Raw genomic sequence first — 20,381 nt, forward strand, 5'->3', positions numbered from 1 at the left:
TCCAAGAAATAACAGTCCTTGGCTGGTCAGCTTTGGCTGACAGAATCACAGAATCATACAGGTTGGAAAAGACCTTTAAGATCATCGAGTCCAACCGTAAAAAAGAAGAAACACTTTATAGGAACAGCAGGAGTTCAGTCTGTAGGGTCAGAAGTACAGAGTCAGGACTTGCACCTCTCTGGCTTTTAAGGCAATTAATACTTCATTGTCACACCAAGATCAGCCCCTGGGGTTAGGTAACCAGAGCTGAGCCTGGGAGAAAGATATGATCAGGAAAAAAAAAAAAAAGGGCGGGGGGGGGGGGGGGGGGGCAGACACAGGGGACGACAGGGATTAAGCATCACATCACAGAGCCAACAGTTACATCCCTAACCTGTGGTCTCCTCCTGCAAGTATCTCAACAGTGCACGGGAGAGGACTATTCTCCTGTTATTCTAAAATTCTAAAAGCCCAGAGGTTCCCCTTTCCTGCCCGCACAAAGAGGACCACAACGCTTATTTCACATTAAAGTTGGAATGAAAGACAACTACAAATAGAACCATACGCTCCACACGGAAGCCCTGATTCAAATTCAGATCCTACTTTAATTGTTATAGCCATCCCCATAACAGGTCTGCTCATCTACCTCTTTCTGATAAAGGCTTGCCTCAGCAACGGCAAAATTATGCAGCCGTCAACTTCCAAAGCTGGGCTTTCAGTAACAAAAGGACCCATGGCTTTTGCACTCCTAACTGGAGCCAGCTGGGAATGACCTCACAGACACTCCTGAACAAAATGAAAGATCTATCTTTCAAGCATGGTTTGAAAATATTAAAAGAAAGTCACAGTAAAGAAGGACTAACAGGACATGCAGAGCAGTGGGGAAAGAAGATGATGACGAGAGCAGGTAGGAAAGGGAGCATGAGCTAATAGTGAAAAAACATACGAAACTAACTTCTTTAAGATCTGTACTGCCTGGATCCTACAGCACCGGGTGAAGCTAGAGAGCATCAGGACTGCTAGCAGAGTAGCGCTGGCCGGGTGCGGGCACCACCTGGCAGGAGCCCCGCTCCGCTCCGCCAGCCCTATCCCCGGCCGGCGGCCGGCGCACCTACCTACTCTCCCTCTTTCCCTACCTACCTATCTCCCTCCCTCCCGCCCGGCCCGGCCCCGGCGGCAGGCGGGCAGAGGCGGGGGCCGCCCCTGCGTGTGCAGGCGCTCGCCCCCCCGCCCTCAAATCCCCGGGCCGGGCGAGCCCTTCATAAAGCGGCGCGGCGGCGGCGGCAGCGCGCCCAGCCCGCTCCCCGAACCGCCGCGATGGAGACGGGCGGGTGCCGCATGGGCGGCGCGGAGCCGGGCGCCCCGGCGATGATCACGCTGGAGGACCTGGACGGGATGGCGGAGGAGAGCCCCGACTCGGCGTACCACAGCAACGGCAGCAGCCTGGAGGAGGAGGCCGAGCGCATGGAGGACGAGGAGCAGGAGCGGCTGCTGAGCTACTGGCAGAGCGTGGGCAGGGGGCACCAGGTGGACGTGCCCCGGGGTAAGAGCCGGCCGGGGCGGGCCGCGGGCGGGCAGCGCCGGGGCTGGGCTGAGCCGCTTACGCCCACCGCCACCCGCTGGGCTTCAGGGGATTAGGGAGGCGGCACTCCGGAGCTTACCGGCCGGTACCGCAGCCCTCCCGGTCATTTCTGGCCCTCAGCTGCCCGGCGTCCCTCTCGGCCGCTCCGCGTGTCCCGGCGCTGGTGGCCAGCTCCCAGCGCAGCCCCGCAGGCGTTTCACGCGGGGACCGGCGCGGTGCCGGCAGGGCCCTGCGGGGCCACGGCCAGGCTCGGACACCTGCGAAGCTCTCCCTTCTCCAGGGAGCCCGGAGGGAGCCGGTCCTCGGGGCTGGGACCCAGCCGTCTCCCTAGAGAGGCTGCGGGGCAGGGCCGGGAGGAGCCCGGGCCCCGCCGGCGGCTGGGGCAGGAGGCCGGCGGCGGGGCTGGGCTGGCAGGCCCGGCGCTGGAAGGGGCTGCCTCTGGAGAAGGGCTGGGGCTGAGGGAGCCGTGCGGGATGCGGCACGGGGCACGGCCCTACGCGGCCCCGTAGGTCTGTGCGCTTCCGACAGACGGGAGGGCTGAGCCTAAAGCTTTGCACGGGGCGAGTCGAAAGGCTTTTCTGACTTTGAGAAGAGGCTGTAGTAGTAGTGGATTGGCCTATTTATACTAAAAAGGACTGATGGGAGTTTTCAGTCTTAATGAAGTATTAAATTGACTACCTGCAAAAGCATTCTTCTTAAGAATATCTCCTGTACCTGTCCAAAAGGTTAGTTCTTTAAAGAAAGATGGCTGAATTGAAAGATGGCACGGAGTAAACAAGAAAAAGGATCGACTTTGCTTTTTGACAGTAAGCCTGCTAGGCTTACCTGATTAAGAAATTGTTCGTTTTCAATTTTAAGAAAGACTGAAGACTCTGAAAGACTGTATCGGGTCAGATAACTTGTAACACGTAGCAGAGAGTAACTGCAAACTTAGCTCATTCAGAAACTTCAACTCGTCTGCACTGTCCTGCGTAGAGGAGTAGAGGGAGACCTTTCACAACTCTGCTGTTCAGATAAATCACCTTCTAAGAGGATGGGAAGCAGCAAAACCTTGAACAACAGACTGCACTAGACACTACCAAAGTGAAACCACTGCTCCGTAAAAACTTTTTCTATATTCCAACACAGCAAAGAGGGTACAACCTCCTTTTCAAGTCACACCTGGAAGTCTCATCTTATCTCTCTAATGTTTTAACAACGAAAACCAATGACCCGTCAGGTACGAAGAGAAGGGCAAGGTCAGTCTGAACAGAGTTCTCCGCTTGCCTTGCTGTCATGGCCCCCTTAGGAAGGGTCTCTGGACGCCCTGCGCCAGCAGCCCCATCCCATCATTTCAATACGCACTCCGGCAGCCACGGGTCTGCGTCCACGGTCAGTGCATCAGATCTGACGGCTTCTGAGTCTACAGGGGCGCAGAGGGAGGGGGAGAGGAGAGGGGCTCCCTATTGAGGCATGCACGAGGGAGGCGTGAACACACGGACACCAAGTTGCTCCTTGAGAGTAGCTTTTTGTAGCAGAAAACAAGATTCCTTCCCGCAAAATTATCCAGTATTCTGATACATAGTGAAACAAGGCATTGAAATTCCCAAGATGTATTAGGCAGGATATCAAGTCTAGGAAATATACCAAAAGTAGTAATTTAGCACACTTTAGTTACCTTATTATAAAAGGTTTACTTTGTAATGCTAAGCAAGTGTTACAAAAGTCTAAACAGAAGATATTTTCTTCAGATATTGTCCAGGGCTATATGTTAGCAGTGGACTGCATCTCAACTGAACCACCTACAAGGGTTTGCCAGATTAGTTTACATGGTCCACCCAAAGTTCAAGCTAACTGTTAATATCCCTGTTCAGTATCCAGTCAGCTAAAGCGTACTTGAGCCTCGGGGAATGTGCAGAGGAAACCCTGGGAGAAATCCCCCTGTCAGTAGGGAGCAGACCACCTCTCGACTGATGTGCCCTGTCCAAGCAGCTGCTGTCACTGAAGCCATGCCGTAAGAACATACAGGGACTGCACTTGGTGGCTCCTGACTGCCAGCCTGGTAACCGTGCAGGCAGAGCATTCGAGACCTTAACCACAGAACGTCTATTCCCTATAGTCCGGTGGTAAACTCTGCAAAACAAGAACATTACCATCCCTCTCATCAATAGTTCTGACACCTGTGTTGTTCTGTGGTGACAATATGCCTTTCAAAAAGATGACTTGCTTTGTAGCTTTTGTTAGCACCTTTCAAGGGTAACAGGAATGCTGTACGCATTCTAAACAAATCTAAGATTTTGAGAGATGCGAACAACAGAAATTTATATGGCTGGCATTTCAATTTCTCACTGTTAACGAGATCTTAATCCTCTAGACTGACTGACTGGCCTATGCCAAACCTTGCAACAAAAAGGTAAAAGAAAATTAAAGGTGCAGGAAGGTACAATCTAACTTTCTTGGCTTGAAAACTCCCTTTTATCTACTCCCAGTAGAAGCAGAAAACATGCTACAGCAGTTACTTCTAAATTACTCAATTCTAATTTCAATATAAGAACATTCATTAACAAGCAAGCTCAGGAAAGTTGCTACCCGTCAAAACCATCTACTTGCTAAAGCATAAAGTTGTGTAAAGATACTCGGTGTACAAAGCAGCACGCTCTGAGGTCAAGTACCCAGGCCCCAGATCAAAGTTTAAATCTGGAATTGCAGGTGGTTTTCCATCAACTCCCATGTACCTCCCCTGCCGAGGTTACCTCACAGAAGCGACAGCATGGCTCTGCTGGTACAGCGGCTGCTGCACAGCCCTAAGACCTGTCGGCCGCAGGAAGCGTGCGGGGCAGGACTAGTCTCCATCGCTGGGTCATCCCAGCGACGCAGCCTCACGCTGAGGCCCGCCCCAGCCCAGCATGGAGCCTGCTTCCCAGATGGTGCTCGCAAACACCTCCCAGAGCCATTTCCCGATTACTCGCTCCAAGGTGTGTGTCCAGTGGTTTGTTTCAGCATGAAGGTTTTGGTTCCCAGCATTACAAAGGCCCCCTTCTCTACTCCAGAATGACAAAGTTATGTGTACATGTACATTATTTAAGGGCACAGCTGACAAGTACACCCCACTTCAGTGACACTCCCAGCAGGTCCGATCAGACACAAATTGAGACGTGAAACAATTTAAATACTGTTCAATCTTGCTGCTGTGCACAAGTCTTGTCAAATGTGCCTTATCTATATAAATCCCTTTGTAAAGATTTGCCTCTTTCACAATCCCTACCTACAGTAGCAACTGTAATCACAACTTTGAAATTTAATTAAACCAAGCTTTTACCTAGCTACACTGCTACAACTCATCTGCCTTGTTTTATCACACCAGTATTCAAGTTTGCAAGCTTGGACTGACAGACAACATGTCAAGCAACTCCCCTGCTTTTGGGCAGTATCATCTAAGTATTGTCCAGGTTAAGATATTTATAATCCAAATGTTATACTGTCATGCCTGACAGGCATGGATTCATGAACTGAAGAGTAAAACTCCTGAAAGGACTTTAATTAGTTGTAATCCCTGACCTATGCATTAATATGGAAGGAAAAAAAAAAAAACCCCAAACACATGGTTATCAATAAAGGAATTGAAAAACAGAGTTAACGTTTCTAGAGTTCTAAAATATTTCCTAATTCTTGAGTACTCTGTGGAAAATTAAGTGCTGAAGCCTAACCTACTTTTATTTTTCTCTCTGCCTCCAAAGAGATCAATTTTACATGTCAGTTATTACTTAGATTTTAAATGTTTCCAATGACATTTTTTTTTAAATGTTTAAAATTAGCTGAAGTGTAGCTTTCTCCCCTTTATTAAAAGGCTCTTTACTATTCCAAATAGTCTTAAAGCTGAAACCCCTGCGCTGGATGCCAGAAGATGTAGGTTTGATTCCCAGCTCAGCTACAGATTTACTAAGTGACCTAGGCCAAGTTAATTCTCTGCGTCTTAATTCTCCTCTTCTCTGCAACACAGATAATACTCTCTTCCCTCACCGTCCTGCCTTTTCCACTTAAGATACTGAGGCACTTAAAACACCCAAGAGAAGGGCTCTTATTTCAGTTGAAACTTTAGTCCTCTTCATGCACGTCTGGTATATGGCATGAGGTAGTATGGCAGAAATTCACATCCAGACTTTCAAACACTGTACATAAAAATTAAGTTTCTAATCCTCTGTCAAAGTACACAAATGCCTATATGACCTCAACTTTGAAAGGCAAGGGACTAACTCTTTTGAAGGAGAGGCTTTCCGTTCCTAAGACTAACCTTATATACAGAGTTTCCAAGCCTGTCTGTTAGGGATCAACTTCTAAGCAGAATTCATTTATGAACTGCAGCTAGAATTGATGTCAAGGCAACCATAGCTGCAAAAACATCTAATCCAACCCTGTTTACATGACAAAACCGTAGGAGAACGGAAGTACTAGAACACGCTAGTATCATATATGCAAGTATAATATATTTGCTCCTTCTATCCATTTGAGCTTGGCAGGGAAGTGTAACGATTAATACAGACTGGATGACTGCTAGTGTCACTACATCTAGAAACAGAGGATAGGTTCACTATTTAAATTCTTACAAAATGTGGGAATCATTCAAAAAGTCACAGTGCATTCCAGTTCCATCTCAGTGTTGGTAAGCGAGCATGCAGGTGCTTAGAGTTCTTCAACAACAGTCAAGTATTAACGCTCTCCTTCACATAATGACCCGCCACCAAAACGTGAGAGCTCAGACCAGAAACGATGGCGCATGTTCGACTGTTCTCTGAGCCCGTCTTGCTCCAAAGGGCAAGACAACAGACAATGGCAAACATAAGAAGCATGTAAAACACACGGTGTCCCTATTAGTCAAATAAAGTTGGTATGCTCCATTTAATCTTTACTAGTGCTTCATGGTACCTATGACTATTTGAGAACATTGAACCACTGTATTTCTTTCTGCCAGGTGTAACGGAACCTGACAAACAGAACACACATTACAAAGCTTGCTTTGCTCCACTCCCACCTTTATATGTTATGTTTCCATTTTGCTAGAATGTTAATATTCACTCTAAGTCAACAGTCTTCTGCCCTTCCAAAGTGAAATAAAACTTTCTGTATAATGTACTTGGTATGTAATCCAACAGCACATACCTATAAAACTACTATGCAACAAAAAGAAATTGTGTTAAATTGACACAAATCTATGTTCCAATTTCTGTGTTAAAGAATCACCTCCTCTTAAGATATACTTCACTGGGGAACTGTACCTTGACGACTTCTAAGTTTCCTCAACTTACATTAACTTAACTAGAGACTTTTCTCCTCCCTCATCTATAATTTCAGCACTTTTCTTTTAAAGAAAGTGTAAACATCTATTTACACTAAATAGGTATAGTATGTAGAATTAACCAATACATAACTGTGTAATAATTTAGGCTGTAAGGAGCCCCTGGAGAACTGTAATCTAACCCCTTGTTAAAAGCAGGGCTAGTTTCAAAGCTAGGTTGCCAACTTTCAGGTTGCTCAGGGCCTCATCCAGCTGACTTTTACATTTTCCCAAGGACAGAGGCTCCATAACAACTCTGGGCCCCTGCCCCAGTGGTTGATCACTCACACTGTGATTTTTTTTTTTTTTTAATACCTAATCAGAATTTTCTATGTGGCAACTCACGTCTGCTGCCTCTCACCCTATCACTGTGTACCTCAAAAGAGTCTCAGTCTTCTCCACATCCTTCCGCTATGTAGTGGAGACTGCACTTCGATCCTACCTTCACTTTCTCCCCTCCAGCCGGAGCACATCGGGTTCTCCCAGCCCCTTCTGCACTTCACCCTGCCCTAACCAGCCGGGCGGCCCTCCCCCAAGGTATCTCAAGTTCATCAATGCCGTTGCTGTACCGTGAAGCCCCAAACCAGGCACAGTGTGCAAAATGCAGCTTCACGAGCACCGACCAGAACAGTCACCTCCCTTGACCAGTGGCTGCAATCTTGCTGATACAGCCTACTGTGTGTCCTGTTCTGTGAAGTCTCCTTCTAAAGCTACAAGCAAAAGTTCTTGTTCTCTTCTGCTTCTTAATGAAAACATTGTTTGCCTTTTATTTTGAAATCCTCTCCTCCTGTGAGGGGGCTAGAAGGGCTTGCATTAAGAAAAAACAAAACAAAGTTATGCAATTCACTTAAGACCCAGAGCTCCACTTTACCTATGCAGAGGCTGGATCACCACAGCATCGCAGCTGGAACGTGCGCTCCATCACTTTCAGTGATAACACTCCCACAGACTGCAACTAGCAGCAAACCACAGAGAAAAGTGCCGTGGTAGCTGGGTAGCAGCAACCGCAGTGCGAGGCCCAACACTTGCCCAACGCCCCAGCCTGCCTGCACTGCCGCCACGGCTCAGGCACCGTGGCTTCCGAGTGACAACACAGGCCTCGCACCTGACGTATGTCCTGACTAATGAGTAGCACTGAAATGTGCCTCGTATCAAACGCTAAAGTAAAATATTAGACATAAAACATCTTTTGGAAACTTCCACAGTAGTATTTCCTTGAAACTGTGAACAAGAGTGGCCAACGCCATTTACTTCTTCAAGTGGATACACATTAATCCAACGCTGAAAGAGTTGCTAGAACTGGCAACATCTGCAGGGAGCCAGAACACTGGGCACTGCCACCAGATTGCCATAGGTGCTTGTATAACTGCAGCATATGAGGAGCAGGAGCATGAAATCTGTTCCTGACAGTAGAGACAGAAGTCCGTTAACCTTTCCTATCACTACTGAAGAGCAAACTAACCGTGTTACGAAAACAAGGTCCCCAGACTTATTTCTGCAGCTTCGCCTCTAACATTGGACACGTGTTCTTTCGTTGCAGACATGGCAGAGCCAATTCAGCAGCTGACTAGAAATAACAATCCCCAGGAGAGACAGACCATCCCCTTTACGCTGATCCAGCGCAAAGAAAAGGTACCGTCTCCCTTCCCAGCTGAGGTTTTAACGATGTTTTCAGTATTCATACCTAGCTTCCAAAAACATGTTTCTTTAATAACATTATTTTAACCATTTAGGATTTTTAGCATCATAAGTGCAAAGCATTGTAACTGGACAACTGCATTTCATTTTTAACATCTCGCCACTTTTACTTGTGTGAATTTTTCTTTTTTGTGAGGTAGAAACCAGCAGGAATGTCAGAAGATGGCCAGGAATTACAGTCTTTGTGACAGTTTATAATTAATTTAACAAAAACCTCTTGTATTTTGACATTTGAAATAAAAATGCCTATTTTCTTCATTTAAATCAATGCATTTGCTTCTTGACACAATCATGTTAACAAAACCTTAGCAAAGAATACTTGAAAGAGATTAATATCTGAACTTAAGACCAAACGTACTTTTGTATCGTGGGTCATTGTCAAACAAAGCAGCAATTTGCAAAACCGTATCAAAACCACCTTATCTTCTCAGGAAAAACTGAAATTGATGTCCAGCAAATTGTTTACAGCTGAGGAAACGTACAAACCTGTCTAACCTTAAAGACATGACAAATCAAGAAAATCTTTACTAACCATGTGTGAAGAGTTCTTGTCACATTTTTTTTAAAGAGATCTTTATAATTCAAATTCATAAATATCACAATTTGATTGAGTGTACTTCATCTAAACAGTGTGGGACTCCTGAATACTTATGCTGTAATTAAATGCCTGAAAGCAATTTCTCAGTACTACTGTAATAACTGCAGATAAAAAATAAGGTTATTCAGTGTTAATTGCAACGAAAAGTTTAATACTGCAAGTCCAAAGGATGACAGTTCCTTATTTTAAAGGAGAACTACCTAGAAGGCTGCTGAAATAAATTTTGGTCCCAGATCAGCAGCATATCCCTACTTGATTTATATAAGGAAGGATTGAAATTCACATGTTCTTTTCAAGATCATTTCACTGACAGCTGAAAAAAGATGCAATTATTCTTGTACTCAAGTAAGATGCACACACTGCATTGGTTTTGGTTATCTATCTACTTATTATATACCAGCTTGGACCTTGAAATGAAGAGCATGTGAACTGAGTATTAAACAGAATGCGCTTCCAGTGTAGCTGACACTGGGACTTAACATCATTCCTCATGCTTACCATTCTCCTGGTCATACACCTAGAGAAGTTGATTTATTGATGCTATAAGTAAAGCACTGAAATATTGCTTGACTTTTATTTGTTTGCTCGGGGTTTTTTTGGTGATTAACTTAATGATTAAATACAAAATTATTATCTTACTGTGTTTGCAGCTTGGAGATCTGCTTTATGAAAAACGTCAGTATGGAAAAGCCAAATGGGCTTGTATAAAAATGAAAGAAAAACAGTATGAACAGAGCATATGCCTTGGATTCATGAAGCTTATGAGGTACATTTGTGAGCAGAATTCCTCAGGTAATTGGTACCACAATTCCGCATTAAAGTTAAAACATTATATTTATGCACTAGCTCCTCCTAACTGGGGAGATACTTGTATTAGCTTTTTCCAAATACACCATCCTCTCTGTAGGGAAATTTTCCTGTAACACAGCCTTTCCAGCAGAGTCTAAACCGAAGTGCTGCTCCTCTGCATACACACAAGGAGAACATCTGCGGGAAGCCATCGCTGTTTCCAGGGGCACTGTGACCATTGCAGCTGCCTGGGAATCGACACTGGCTATTTTTGTAGGTTGTCAGCTATAAATTAGGCTTCTGCTACAGAACTATAGTAGTTTAGTTTTCACAGCAGTACTGACATCGCCTATTCCAAGAACCTATTCAGAGTGTAATGCCAAAGGAGACCATAATGTTTTGTCTCCTTCATTTTAGGTTATGATACTTAAATTGTGCATGTCTGAATGGACATCAAAAATTTGTGTGGTTGAAGCACATTTTCCAGAAAGATAATCCAGCTTTAACTCAAATACTTTAAAATAACGGCAAGTCCACCATGTCCTTGATAGCTTGTGCCTGCCTGAAAAATGTGCAACTCATTTCCAACCCAATTTAATCTGGTTTCAACTTCCAGCCACCAGTTCTCATTTTTTTCATTCTCCAGTTGATTAAAGAGTTTTGCAATGCCCAGAGGTTTGTTCTGTAATAGTACGTGTGTTGTAATCAACTCAACCCTTAATTTGCTTTCCAAGAAACTAAAAACATTGACCATGAAAGCTTTTCCTTAATCAGGTATTTTACCCCCTCTCCCCACTCTTTTAACATTTTAACATGGTTTAAAAGTAATTTTGGCTCCAGAACAGTGCAGTTTTGTTTCCAAACTGTGTACAGAAGCAAAGTTCCCACTCCTAGTCATCATTGCTACCTGCACCAGTCAAAACAGTCAACCTTTTCCTATAGCATTGCAAAAATATAGCAACATTTTTGAGAACAGCAAATCCTAAATGAATTCGCTGCCCCCTTACCTTGCCTACCTTCTTTGTTCCCAAATATTTAAAACATGACACAAGGTCAGTTTACAAGATAAACACAACCCTCTTAAGAGGGGGAAAGAAGTTAAGTCACACTCCTTGCCCTACATGAAGATAGGAGAGCTCACCACATACTACATTTTAGACACACACACACCTATTTGCACATGTAGGTTTTAGATATACATGCGTGTATCTACACACACACACAAACTAAAAGGCATAATAAATGCTACATCCAACTTGGAATACACAACCCCATTTTCTAAAACATTCTACTGAATTCCTTTTCGTAACAGAACTGCGGTACTCTGCGGTACTCACTGTATATTTCTCAGTATGAGTTCAGAAGTCAAACACAGTATGCAGACCTTCTTTTGCGTTTTCTAAAAAGTCACGTATGTCTCCTCAGGACTGTACTTGGGGATAACAATACCCATCGTGACCATAGTCCATACAAATGAATCTCAATCGGAGATGACGCAGTCAGTGACAGTAGCGTACTACCTGCCTGAAGTGCTGCAGGATGAGCCACCTCATCCTTTTGACTCTGACATAATCATTGAAGAATGGCCTTCTACTATTGTTTATAGTAGGTAAGAAACATTTTAATTTTGTTCTAGTAAAAACCGTAAAAAGATGCAGTTTTCAATTTGGGCATGTTACATCTTTCAAATCAAGTTCTAAAAGCTAGCTAGTTCTAAAAGCAAGTTCAAAGCTAGTTCTAAAAGCTAGTTCAAAGCTAGTTCTAAAAGCTAGTGTAATAGTAACACTTGATTTTTAGTAATTGTTAAAAGCTGGCTGCTTTATGAGACCGGGATATTCAGGAAATTATGATTACCAACTTACTTGGGAAAATGATGCATCTATAAATGTGAGATACAATAGCATCTCCAAACACAGACTATTCTGTGTCGCTGGGAACAAAGCGTCTGACGTATCACTGAAAATGTTAAGAAAAAACTTATGTGTTTGAGATCAGTCACAGTCAGGTAGTAACACTTGTGAAACATGACTAAATAATTTAGGAGGCAGCATTTCTAGGCTCTGGAAAAAACTGTGGATTTTAAAAAGAACTTGATATGAAGTTGATTGTTACAGGAGCTTCAGAGGAATCACCAACGAAGACTCTATAATGAGAGAAATAAACCTGTTGGCAGAAATTCTGGAGAGTCCCGAGTTATGTTTGCAGGATACATTCATCATCGCAGGATATACAAATCCAGCTGCTGCCAATCGACACAATGAGATATGGTTCCTTCAAAGACCATAGCCTCCCCTTTCTGATGCTTGTCACAAGCACCAGGTCTGATTTAGTAGCAGAATCTTACAGGTGAATCACATGAGACCAGATGTCAACCCCCCAAAGATTTTAGAAATGTGGCTTTTAGCCAGTTTAGCAAGGCAATCGCTCCAACTTACTAATCAAACAGAGGTAACACCTGAAACATACACAGTTTCCTATGTCAACTTTTACAGTTTTTATGGAGATTTTTAGCACTTTAAATGTTAGTTCACCTTATCTTTTTTTTTTTTTTTACAAGATAAGGGAGACAGAGACCTCTTTCCTCATCCACTTACTAGCACCTCTAGACTGCCTGTGGCTTGGGACGGTCCTAGGGGAGACCCTGGAGCCCCTGCCCTGGGCACCTAGCGCTGCACCAGCTACACAAAGACCCTGTTGGGGCTCTCAGTGGGACACACATGAAAACCACCTCACACATGGAGGCTACGCTTCAGAAGAATAATGTTCAGGTCTTAATTTCTGAAGAGAGCTACCAGATTTAGACCACTGGGATTAAACCAAGGAGTAAGACTAGGCCAATGCTGCCTGCATTGGCATCATCTGCGGAGCAGAGTTTCTTAACGCTTACCTCAAAAAGCATTCAACCGAAGTACTTCTAACCTTGAGAAGTGACCAAGAAGGCAGAACAGCCCTAATGCTCATTAAAGTCTTGATAGCCGAAGTTACAGGTCCTTAGTCACACACTCATAGTAATCCCATGACTACACGTGGCATTCCCAAATAGAAAGTGGTTATTCTTAACTCTTCAGTTTTTCTGAACACTTTCATCTTGTAACTTTGCTGAATGTTAAAACACTGCAGCTGAAGTAATTTGTTCAGTACTTTTTACACTCTGCTGGCAGTACCACACTATTAATGTTAGAAATGACACAAATATTTCACAGAAAAAAATTAAGCAAGAAGTGACCTCTGGCAGTCCAGCCCTCTGCCGAGAGAAGGGCCAGTGCTGCTGGCAGAGCAGCCTGCTCAGGGCCTCCCACAGTTGGATTTTGAGCATCTCCAGGGATGAGGAGCCCGTAACCCCTCTGGGCCCTGTTTCAGTATTTGACCACCCTCACTGTGAGAATTTTTCTTCCTAATATCAAATTTTCCATGTTGCAGCTTGTTTCTTTTACCCTTCATCCGTATGATAATTCTTCAAAGAGACAACTGCTAGTCTAGCACGCTGTGACTGAAAGACAAGCTCACATAGTTCGACATGTGTCGGGAAGTCTGAAAGCAGCCCTCATGCTTTGCTACGTACTACAGTTAAAGAGCACCTACTGCACTTTAGAATCGGGGTAGCAAACAATTTTGCTCTCAAAATTCCCTTCTTAACATCTCCCCTTACAGATACAACGGTAGAGTTTAATCTTAACAGAAGTAAATGTTGTCTTATATAAAATTTCATGAAGTATATCACCAGCTTTATTTATTGATTACGGGACTTAGGCTTTAAATAGAGCTTTTGTGTTCTTCAGTTACAACATACAAAACAGCAACCAGAGCCAGCGTCTGCTAGCTTACAGTAGTGTTAATTGGCAAAACAAAATGGATTTATGTAGTATTTATGACTGAATAAACATACAGGTCTGAAGAACTTTAAGCCTCCTGGTTCCACAAGGCTCTCTGCTGCACAAACCTGACTTTACGCTTAACCTAAAACCCCTTGCTGAGCAGTAGGACCAGAGAGTGCTGGCTGGTCCTGGCTGGCTATGCTTAAGGGTGACCAAGGTGGTCTCTGGTGGTTGCTGCCCACAGAGATTACTGGGGCAGACAGCAAGGAGAAAGGGGGGAAAAAAGGGGGGGGAAGAGAGAGAGAAAAGCCTTAGTTTTAATGCAAACAAACTGATAGTCTTTGTGGGGAGGAAAAAAGCAAAAAAAGCAATCCTCACGTTCTTCTTCTGAATGTCTGATATCCCTAGCTGTTGAGATACCCTGCACTAGTCCAGCACAGACATTTGTATTGCCACAAATTAATTGGACATTAAACTGATGGGAGGGAATCTCAAAAAAGACTGTGGGTTTGGGGTCTTTCTTATTCCAACCAGAAAGCTATCAGATCTGGTTCGCCAGGTGCGAGCACAAATGCTTGTGCCAGTTGTGGCCGCAGCTAGGAACCACTTTGTCTGATGTGCCAATTTAAATGCACGTCAAAGTATTTCTTACTTAACAGAACACAGTGATGAAGATACCTGTCGTGTCTTTCATTCCTATCCATTTGGTCAAGATACAGGATCATAGCCAGGGAAAAACATCCAGACTTTCTTTTCAATATGTTGAATTGTTTCCTGTTTGATTTTTATTTCTTTTAGGTTTTATTAATTTTTAAGATTTCCTCAGATTGTTGGAAATGCCAGCCAGTATTAAAGTGAAAGCTGACAAATTAATGGAAAACAATAAAAAGTTTTTAAAAAAATCTGAGTTGAGTAGAGGGCCCAGGGAGGCATTAAACAACAGGTTTTGTTTTGCCCTCACTCCCCCAAGATTTTTGTAAGAGCAAATAAAAACCATTTTCACCTTTGACAAAATTTTATGGCAAATTAAAGAAGTTTCTGCAATTTGATTGCTTTTGTCAGTTATAGAAATTATTTTAATGCTTTGGCACAACAAATGTCAAATAGCTATTGGAAGTAGTTAAATCCTCTCACCATAAAGTACCAGTTTGTACATACTTTACATTTTAAACGTCTGTTGCAAAAAGCATTTGCTATATCTTACATCTCTTTCCATAGGCAATCTTCACCTAAATACTTCTGTGACTCAGCTACTTGTGGGTATGTTATAGCAACATTCTTGTTACTGAAACATAAAAATAAGGTATTATCTGAATGTGCTGTTATCCTAACTGCAGCAAAGTGTTCAGTGTCGTTTTATGTAAAACTGTGAATTCCAAGATAGTATTTATTTTGACTTACGTTAGACAGCTTCTGCTGCTGAGAAAGAACCAATTAATCTCGAGTTTGAAGATACACTTTATGGCTATGGAACACTGTACCAACGTCTGTACGTGGCTCTCAAGCACGGGCACAAAGAATTGTGTTTTTTCACTGACACGCAATAAAGTTTACTTACTAGTTACACCAGTGAATGCTAAGGAAATGCAACTATTGCTCCAATATATCATTTTAGAAAGTTTGAAAGCATCACGTCAGGTGTGATTACCTAACTCCTGTTATCAGAATAGGTATTTTTTTTATCCATCTGTGGCTCTACTCTGTAAGCCATTAATGAATGGATTTTCATTTTTAATTCGAAGTTACTAGATTTCCTCTATTCAAAGGAGATAATAAAACAGAATTCACCCACATTTTTGGAAGACTAAATGATGTAGCCTTAACAGATAAATGTTGTCCTGCATACTGTGTATTTTTCGAACAAGCATTAGTGCCTAAAAAGTTTATTCCAGCTATTGTGATACTCAGGGCCTTGCTTATTGTATGTATACAAATATAAGCATAATTTTTCCGGCATTGTTGCATTGTGCTGTCTTACACTGTCCTTAATTTTCACTGAAATGTCGTCTTGTTTACTGTTACTGTTCGTCAAAATTAAAGATAATTATTTTATTGTGCAGAGTACACCTGGCTTTCATTTTTGTAACAGACATACAAGTCCTTTTGCTGTCTTTCCTTTGAATGGAAACAGCAGAAGTCACAAGTTACTATTCTGATTTTACGAAAGCCATTTAAGCCCAAATTTGAAATGGTCACTCCAAGACGCAAAAAACATACATTCTTTGAAATAAACACACACATTTGGAGCTATGCGTCTCCGTGCTGCAGCCAGCAGGTCTGCTAGCAAACTCGCTCCTCCTCATTGCAGAAGCCGTCTGCAACCCCATTTTTGTCAAGCATCCAGCACAGTCTCCCACAACTCTTACTGCAGCGCAGACTGGGGCAGAACTGGTTTCAGAATCAAACTGCAGAGAAGCGGTTCTTAACAGAAAGTGACATATGTATTGGAGTCTTCTCCTAAATCCTGATGCCATTCAGAACATACGTCACAAATGATTCTTTTGGCAGGCGACAAGGATAATGCAACATGTGCTTGTTGCTTCTGTGGCTGCACTCACATATCTATCCTGATCTCAAACCGCTCAGAAGCCAAAACTGCTCAGAGCATGGTAAACAGAGTGATTTAACTTCAGGGCACAGCTGAGGTCCATCGCTGTGCTGCAGAAAACTGCACAACTACAGAAACACCTCCGCAGAAACTGAGGGAGCCACTTTTGAAAGTGCTGAGGTCTCCAAGACTAAGGCTTGGCTTGCCCACGAATGCTGGAGAAGGCTGGGGCACCATCCTTTCACGCCCTCTATGTTGTTACGGTGGGTACAAGTCATACTTTCTAAGGAAAGCAGCAGCAATACAAATGCAAATACCAGATCAAAGAAAGGAAATAGAAACCACTGAAGCCACAGTGCCACAAATACAGTCAAGGTTTGTCTATACTCCTCAATCACACCAGATTAGCCAAACCTATGTGCTTATTTCAGCTTAAATGTCACATAAAACACCTCAAATTAGATCCCTGCACACAATATGAGCGTTCAGAGGCACCCGTAGTGATGCAAAACTATCTTTAAAGTTCTTGCTAGCTTACCAGTGGAACTTCCTCATTTAAATACACTCTCAGGTTACTGGTTTGAAAACAGTTGATCTAATTCAATCTAGAAAATGAACGAACAAGTCTGCCTTCCAATGGTCGTCACATATATGACACCAAAAACATTAAGCTTGAACCAAAAATGTACTCTAAGGCCAACAGTCTGATACTAACTTAATCCTAATTTTTTTATGTGTGTTACCAAAAAAAGAACATACATTTTGAACTTTTCAAAGTGGTATCTTATGTAATACCATTTGTCTACTAGTACGTTACTGAGAAGACACAGACCATTAAGCCATCATTGGCTGGCTAACAGTTCTGGTCCCTGCTAACCTGTCCTCTATTTGGACATTACCTACTGGTAAAAAAGAAAAGAAAAAAGCTCTCAAAATTAAAAAAAAAAAAAAAAAAAAAAAACAAGTAAAAAAACCCCACAAACAAACAAAAAAATCAAGGAGAGGTGAATACACTTACAGATGACTTAAAGCTCTAAAATATATTCTTAATCAGAGAAAGTGTTTCAGTCAATATGCAGTTTTCATAAGGCTGGCAATAACCTGCAACACACGCATGGCCATTCAACATCCTAATACTACCAAATTCAGAAGCCTTCAGTTTAGGTCTCATGACAGTTTTGCAAGGACTCCTGAAAGAGGATGAGAAAACTAATTCAATCGTAAGCTTTCCACTAGAGCTTTTTAAGTTATTGCAAGGTAACAGGTATCACTGGTGCAAGTGAAACAGCAGCTGCTGTAGTTGAAACGATGTTTTTTTCTTTGCCTTATACTCAAAGGCAAAGTTAATCGCATAGGAAAGTGTTACCTTTATAAGTTATTGCTAGTCTAGACAGAGATGTTAAAATAGGAAGGCAGATTATATACTTGGTGACGCTCTCCATTTAACAATAAAGAAATGCAACAACTCACCCGGATGTAAGCATTCTGGATGTCTACCAATTCTTCACCAAGCGGAACAACAATTTTTTCCACTTGTCGCTCATGAGAATAAGGCTGAATTTCTGGCGAATCTTCAGCACATAGCTCTATCTGAGCAATGAGTAAGTTGGAAATAACTTGCTGCACAGCCTGTTTGAGAAGCCACAAAAAAGACCGTATTTGCTTGTTAATGCTCCAACAATGCAAGTCAGTATCACATGGAAGTAACTATTTCCATATTTTAACAGGCCTTGAATATAACTGTAGGGAAGGTACCCGCTACCTATAGATGAAAAATGACAGACTCTCCACTTAAAGATCTCAAGGAGCATACAAAGAGCCAATATGGTAAGTTCACAAATGCAGAAAGCATGCAATTGCACAAGGGCTGGAGTGACAGAAGTCTCCCTTTGGCTTTGGGTGTACCATGGAATACCTGATGAGAAGTAACCTGGAGCTAGGAGCTTAAACTGAATTTAGATGTCCATCTGCCATAAACTGGAAACCTAAGCCTTACTTACCTTTACCCAATACACTACACTGAATGGAACATGAAAGCCATTTTGCATTGGGAGTATATTCTTCTTGGTTCAAGTAGGTTTGTATTCTCAAAACCCAAGAGGTATTATTTCCTTTCAGAAGGGTCAGAAAATAAATAATAAAAAGTCTACAGCACGAAAAAGACAAACCCTCCACAACTAATGGACTGTAAAGAGATTCAGTTTTTATGTGGAATTCTAATAGACTTCAGTATCCTGCACAGTGTTCAACCTGTATCAAATGGTATTAAACATAGCTTCTACTGAAACTTTATTATTCCAACCACGCAAGTAGATTTGACTCACCTTTGTGTCACTGCCTGGTGTGGCACTTAGGGCCAAGATCCGAAATTGATTTGTATATTTGCTTAGTTCCCTTACAACCTAAGAACAGGAAAGTTTCCATCAATATCCTTAAAGGAGATCATTTGCTTATACAAACTATATCGATGAAAATATCCACTAAGTAGAAAGAGTTTAACAAAATATTCTAAAAAGAGTATATCTAAATTCAAATAGGAACCAGGAAGTGTTCAGTTTATAACCATTTTATCCAAGAACACTTTATCTTGATTAAGTATATTACCCCAGTCCCATTCAGCAGAACAACCTTGGTAAATTATGAAGTGATTTTTCACTTGATTTAACAAAGATTGACAGCACACTAACTCAAGCAAGCTGCCAAAAAGTAAGTTTGAAGAACCACTCTAAAAAAAGTAAATCATGGATGATTAGTCCCGTGAAACCTAAGCAGAAATTAGATGACAACCACCATGCCAACCAGCATTCAGTGGAGTCTCACTTAAAAATGTTGCATTAGCAGTTGGGAAAATGGCTGAATACTCCTTAGACCTCGCAGGTTCTCATTCTACAACCCTCCCTAAGACCAAAACTGGGACAAGTACAATAGTTGCTGAACATTCAAGCCACAACCAAATTGCCTCTCTACTTCATTTTCCCACAGAGCCAAACTCTGCCAGGGCTATCAGTGAACACCATGCCTTCTGACCAACCACCTTGCGCTGCACAGGGAGGGGAAAAACAATAAAAATTACAAATAATATGACATAACATAAAAGCTACAGACACTAAGTGAACAGAGACTAAAGAACAATTCAATTTGTGCTGACAGTTCTACTGAAAATCATGCAGAGGTATAGCTAAAACAGAGACCAAAGCCTGCCAGTTTCACAGCTGTGGGGACTGGCAAGGGGCGATGGAAGAGATTTCTCTCAGCTATAGCTAAGACGACTCAAAAGTTAATGAATACAGGTCTTGGCTCTATGTTACAGAGCGACTTCCATAACAGTAAAATATTTTAAGAAAATATTTTTATACAGAATTTTTAAATAAAATAACCTATTAGCTTAATTTTTTTGAAAATGAAGTTGCTATAGTTCTGAAAAATGATAGAAGAAAACTGCAACACTGGCAAACCAATGTGTACTGTTTTAACTTGGCAAGGTACCATCTCTTTTCCAGCATGCCAAGTTGGACAAGCACTAAAAAACACCTACTTTCCTCTAAAGAGGCCTGGTAAGCAACCAGACACGACTCCATATCCATTCAGTCAATTTCTCCAGTATATAAAACTAACTTTCTTTTAGGTCACATACTGTGATGAGGAGATTAAGCCAAGATAACACACCAAACTCTTTGCTAATCAAGACAAAACCCAATTTTAAAAAGAAATCTTGAACTCATTTTACTAAGACAAAGAACTTGACAAAAAAAGCCCACCTTTTTTTTCCTGAAAAAATACCTCCCCCCCATTTAAGAGCTATTCCAACATAGCACAAACACACCAGAGTACACCTGCAAATACAAACACCTCTGAAAGAAACAGCATAGTGACTTTTTTTAAATTGCCCCAGTCAAAACAATATTTTGAAACAAAAATTAAATTTTTATTCAGACATTTAAAAATTTCCCGCTCACCTTACCAAGTTTTCTTACAGGTTTTACTTAAAAACAAGGCACTGACAACACAGAGGACTGTTTGGTCTCTTTCAAACAAACCTAAAGGACAATCTCCCTACAGCA

The 20,381-nt window shown here is 42.3% G+C and overlaps 2 protein-coding genes across 2 annotated transcripts in view; one reads left to right on the forward strand and one right to left on the reverse strand.

The window, feature by feature from the left end:
- FANCM (FA complementation group M) overlaps positions 1-20,381 on the reverse strand; it is an 80,842-nt gene that overhangs the window by 58,805 nt on the left and 1,656 nt on the right. Inside the window, exons 3-4 of the mRNA XM_075504013.1 lie at positions 18,645-18,722; positions 17,791-17,949 (exon numbers count right to left, since the gene is read on the reverse strand). Of these exons, the coding sequence (XP_075360128.1) occupies positions 17,791-17,949; positions 18,645-18,722 (237 nt within the window). The remainder of the gene's footprint in view (positions 1-17,790; positions 17,950-18,644; positions 18,723-20,381) is intronic.
- Positions 1,285-15,459, forward strand: LOC142409827 (heme-binding protein 2-like). The gene is made up of 5 exons (XM_075501585.1): positions 1,285-1,522; positions 8,413-8,504; positions 9,819-9,960; positions 11,383-11,566; positions 12,072-15,459. Exons 1-5 carry the CDS (start codon positions 1,297-1,299, stop codon positions 12,241-12,243), a joined length of 816 nt encoding a protein of 271 aa, XP_075357700.1. The 5' UTR covers positions 1,285-1,296; the 3' UTR covers positions 12,244-15,459.

Source organism: Mycteria americana, chromosome 5, assembly GCF_035582795.1.
Source record: "Mycteria americana isolate JAX WOST 10 ecotype Jacksonville Zoo and Gardens chromosome 5, USCA_MyAme_1.0, whole genome shotgun sequence".
NCBI classification, from domain to species: Eukaryota; Metazoa; Chordata; class Aves; order Ciconiiformes; family Ciconiidae; genus Mycteria; species Mycteria americana.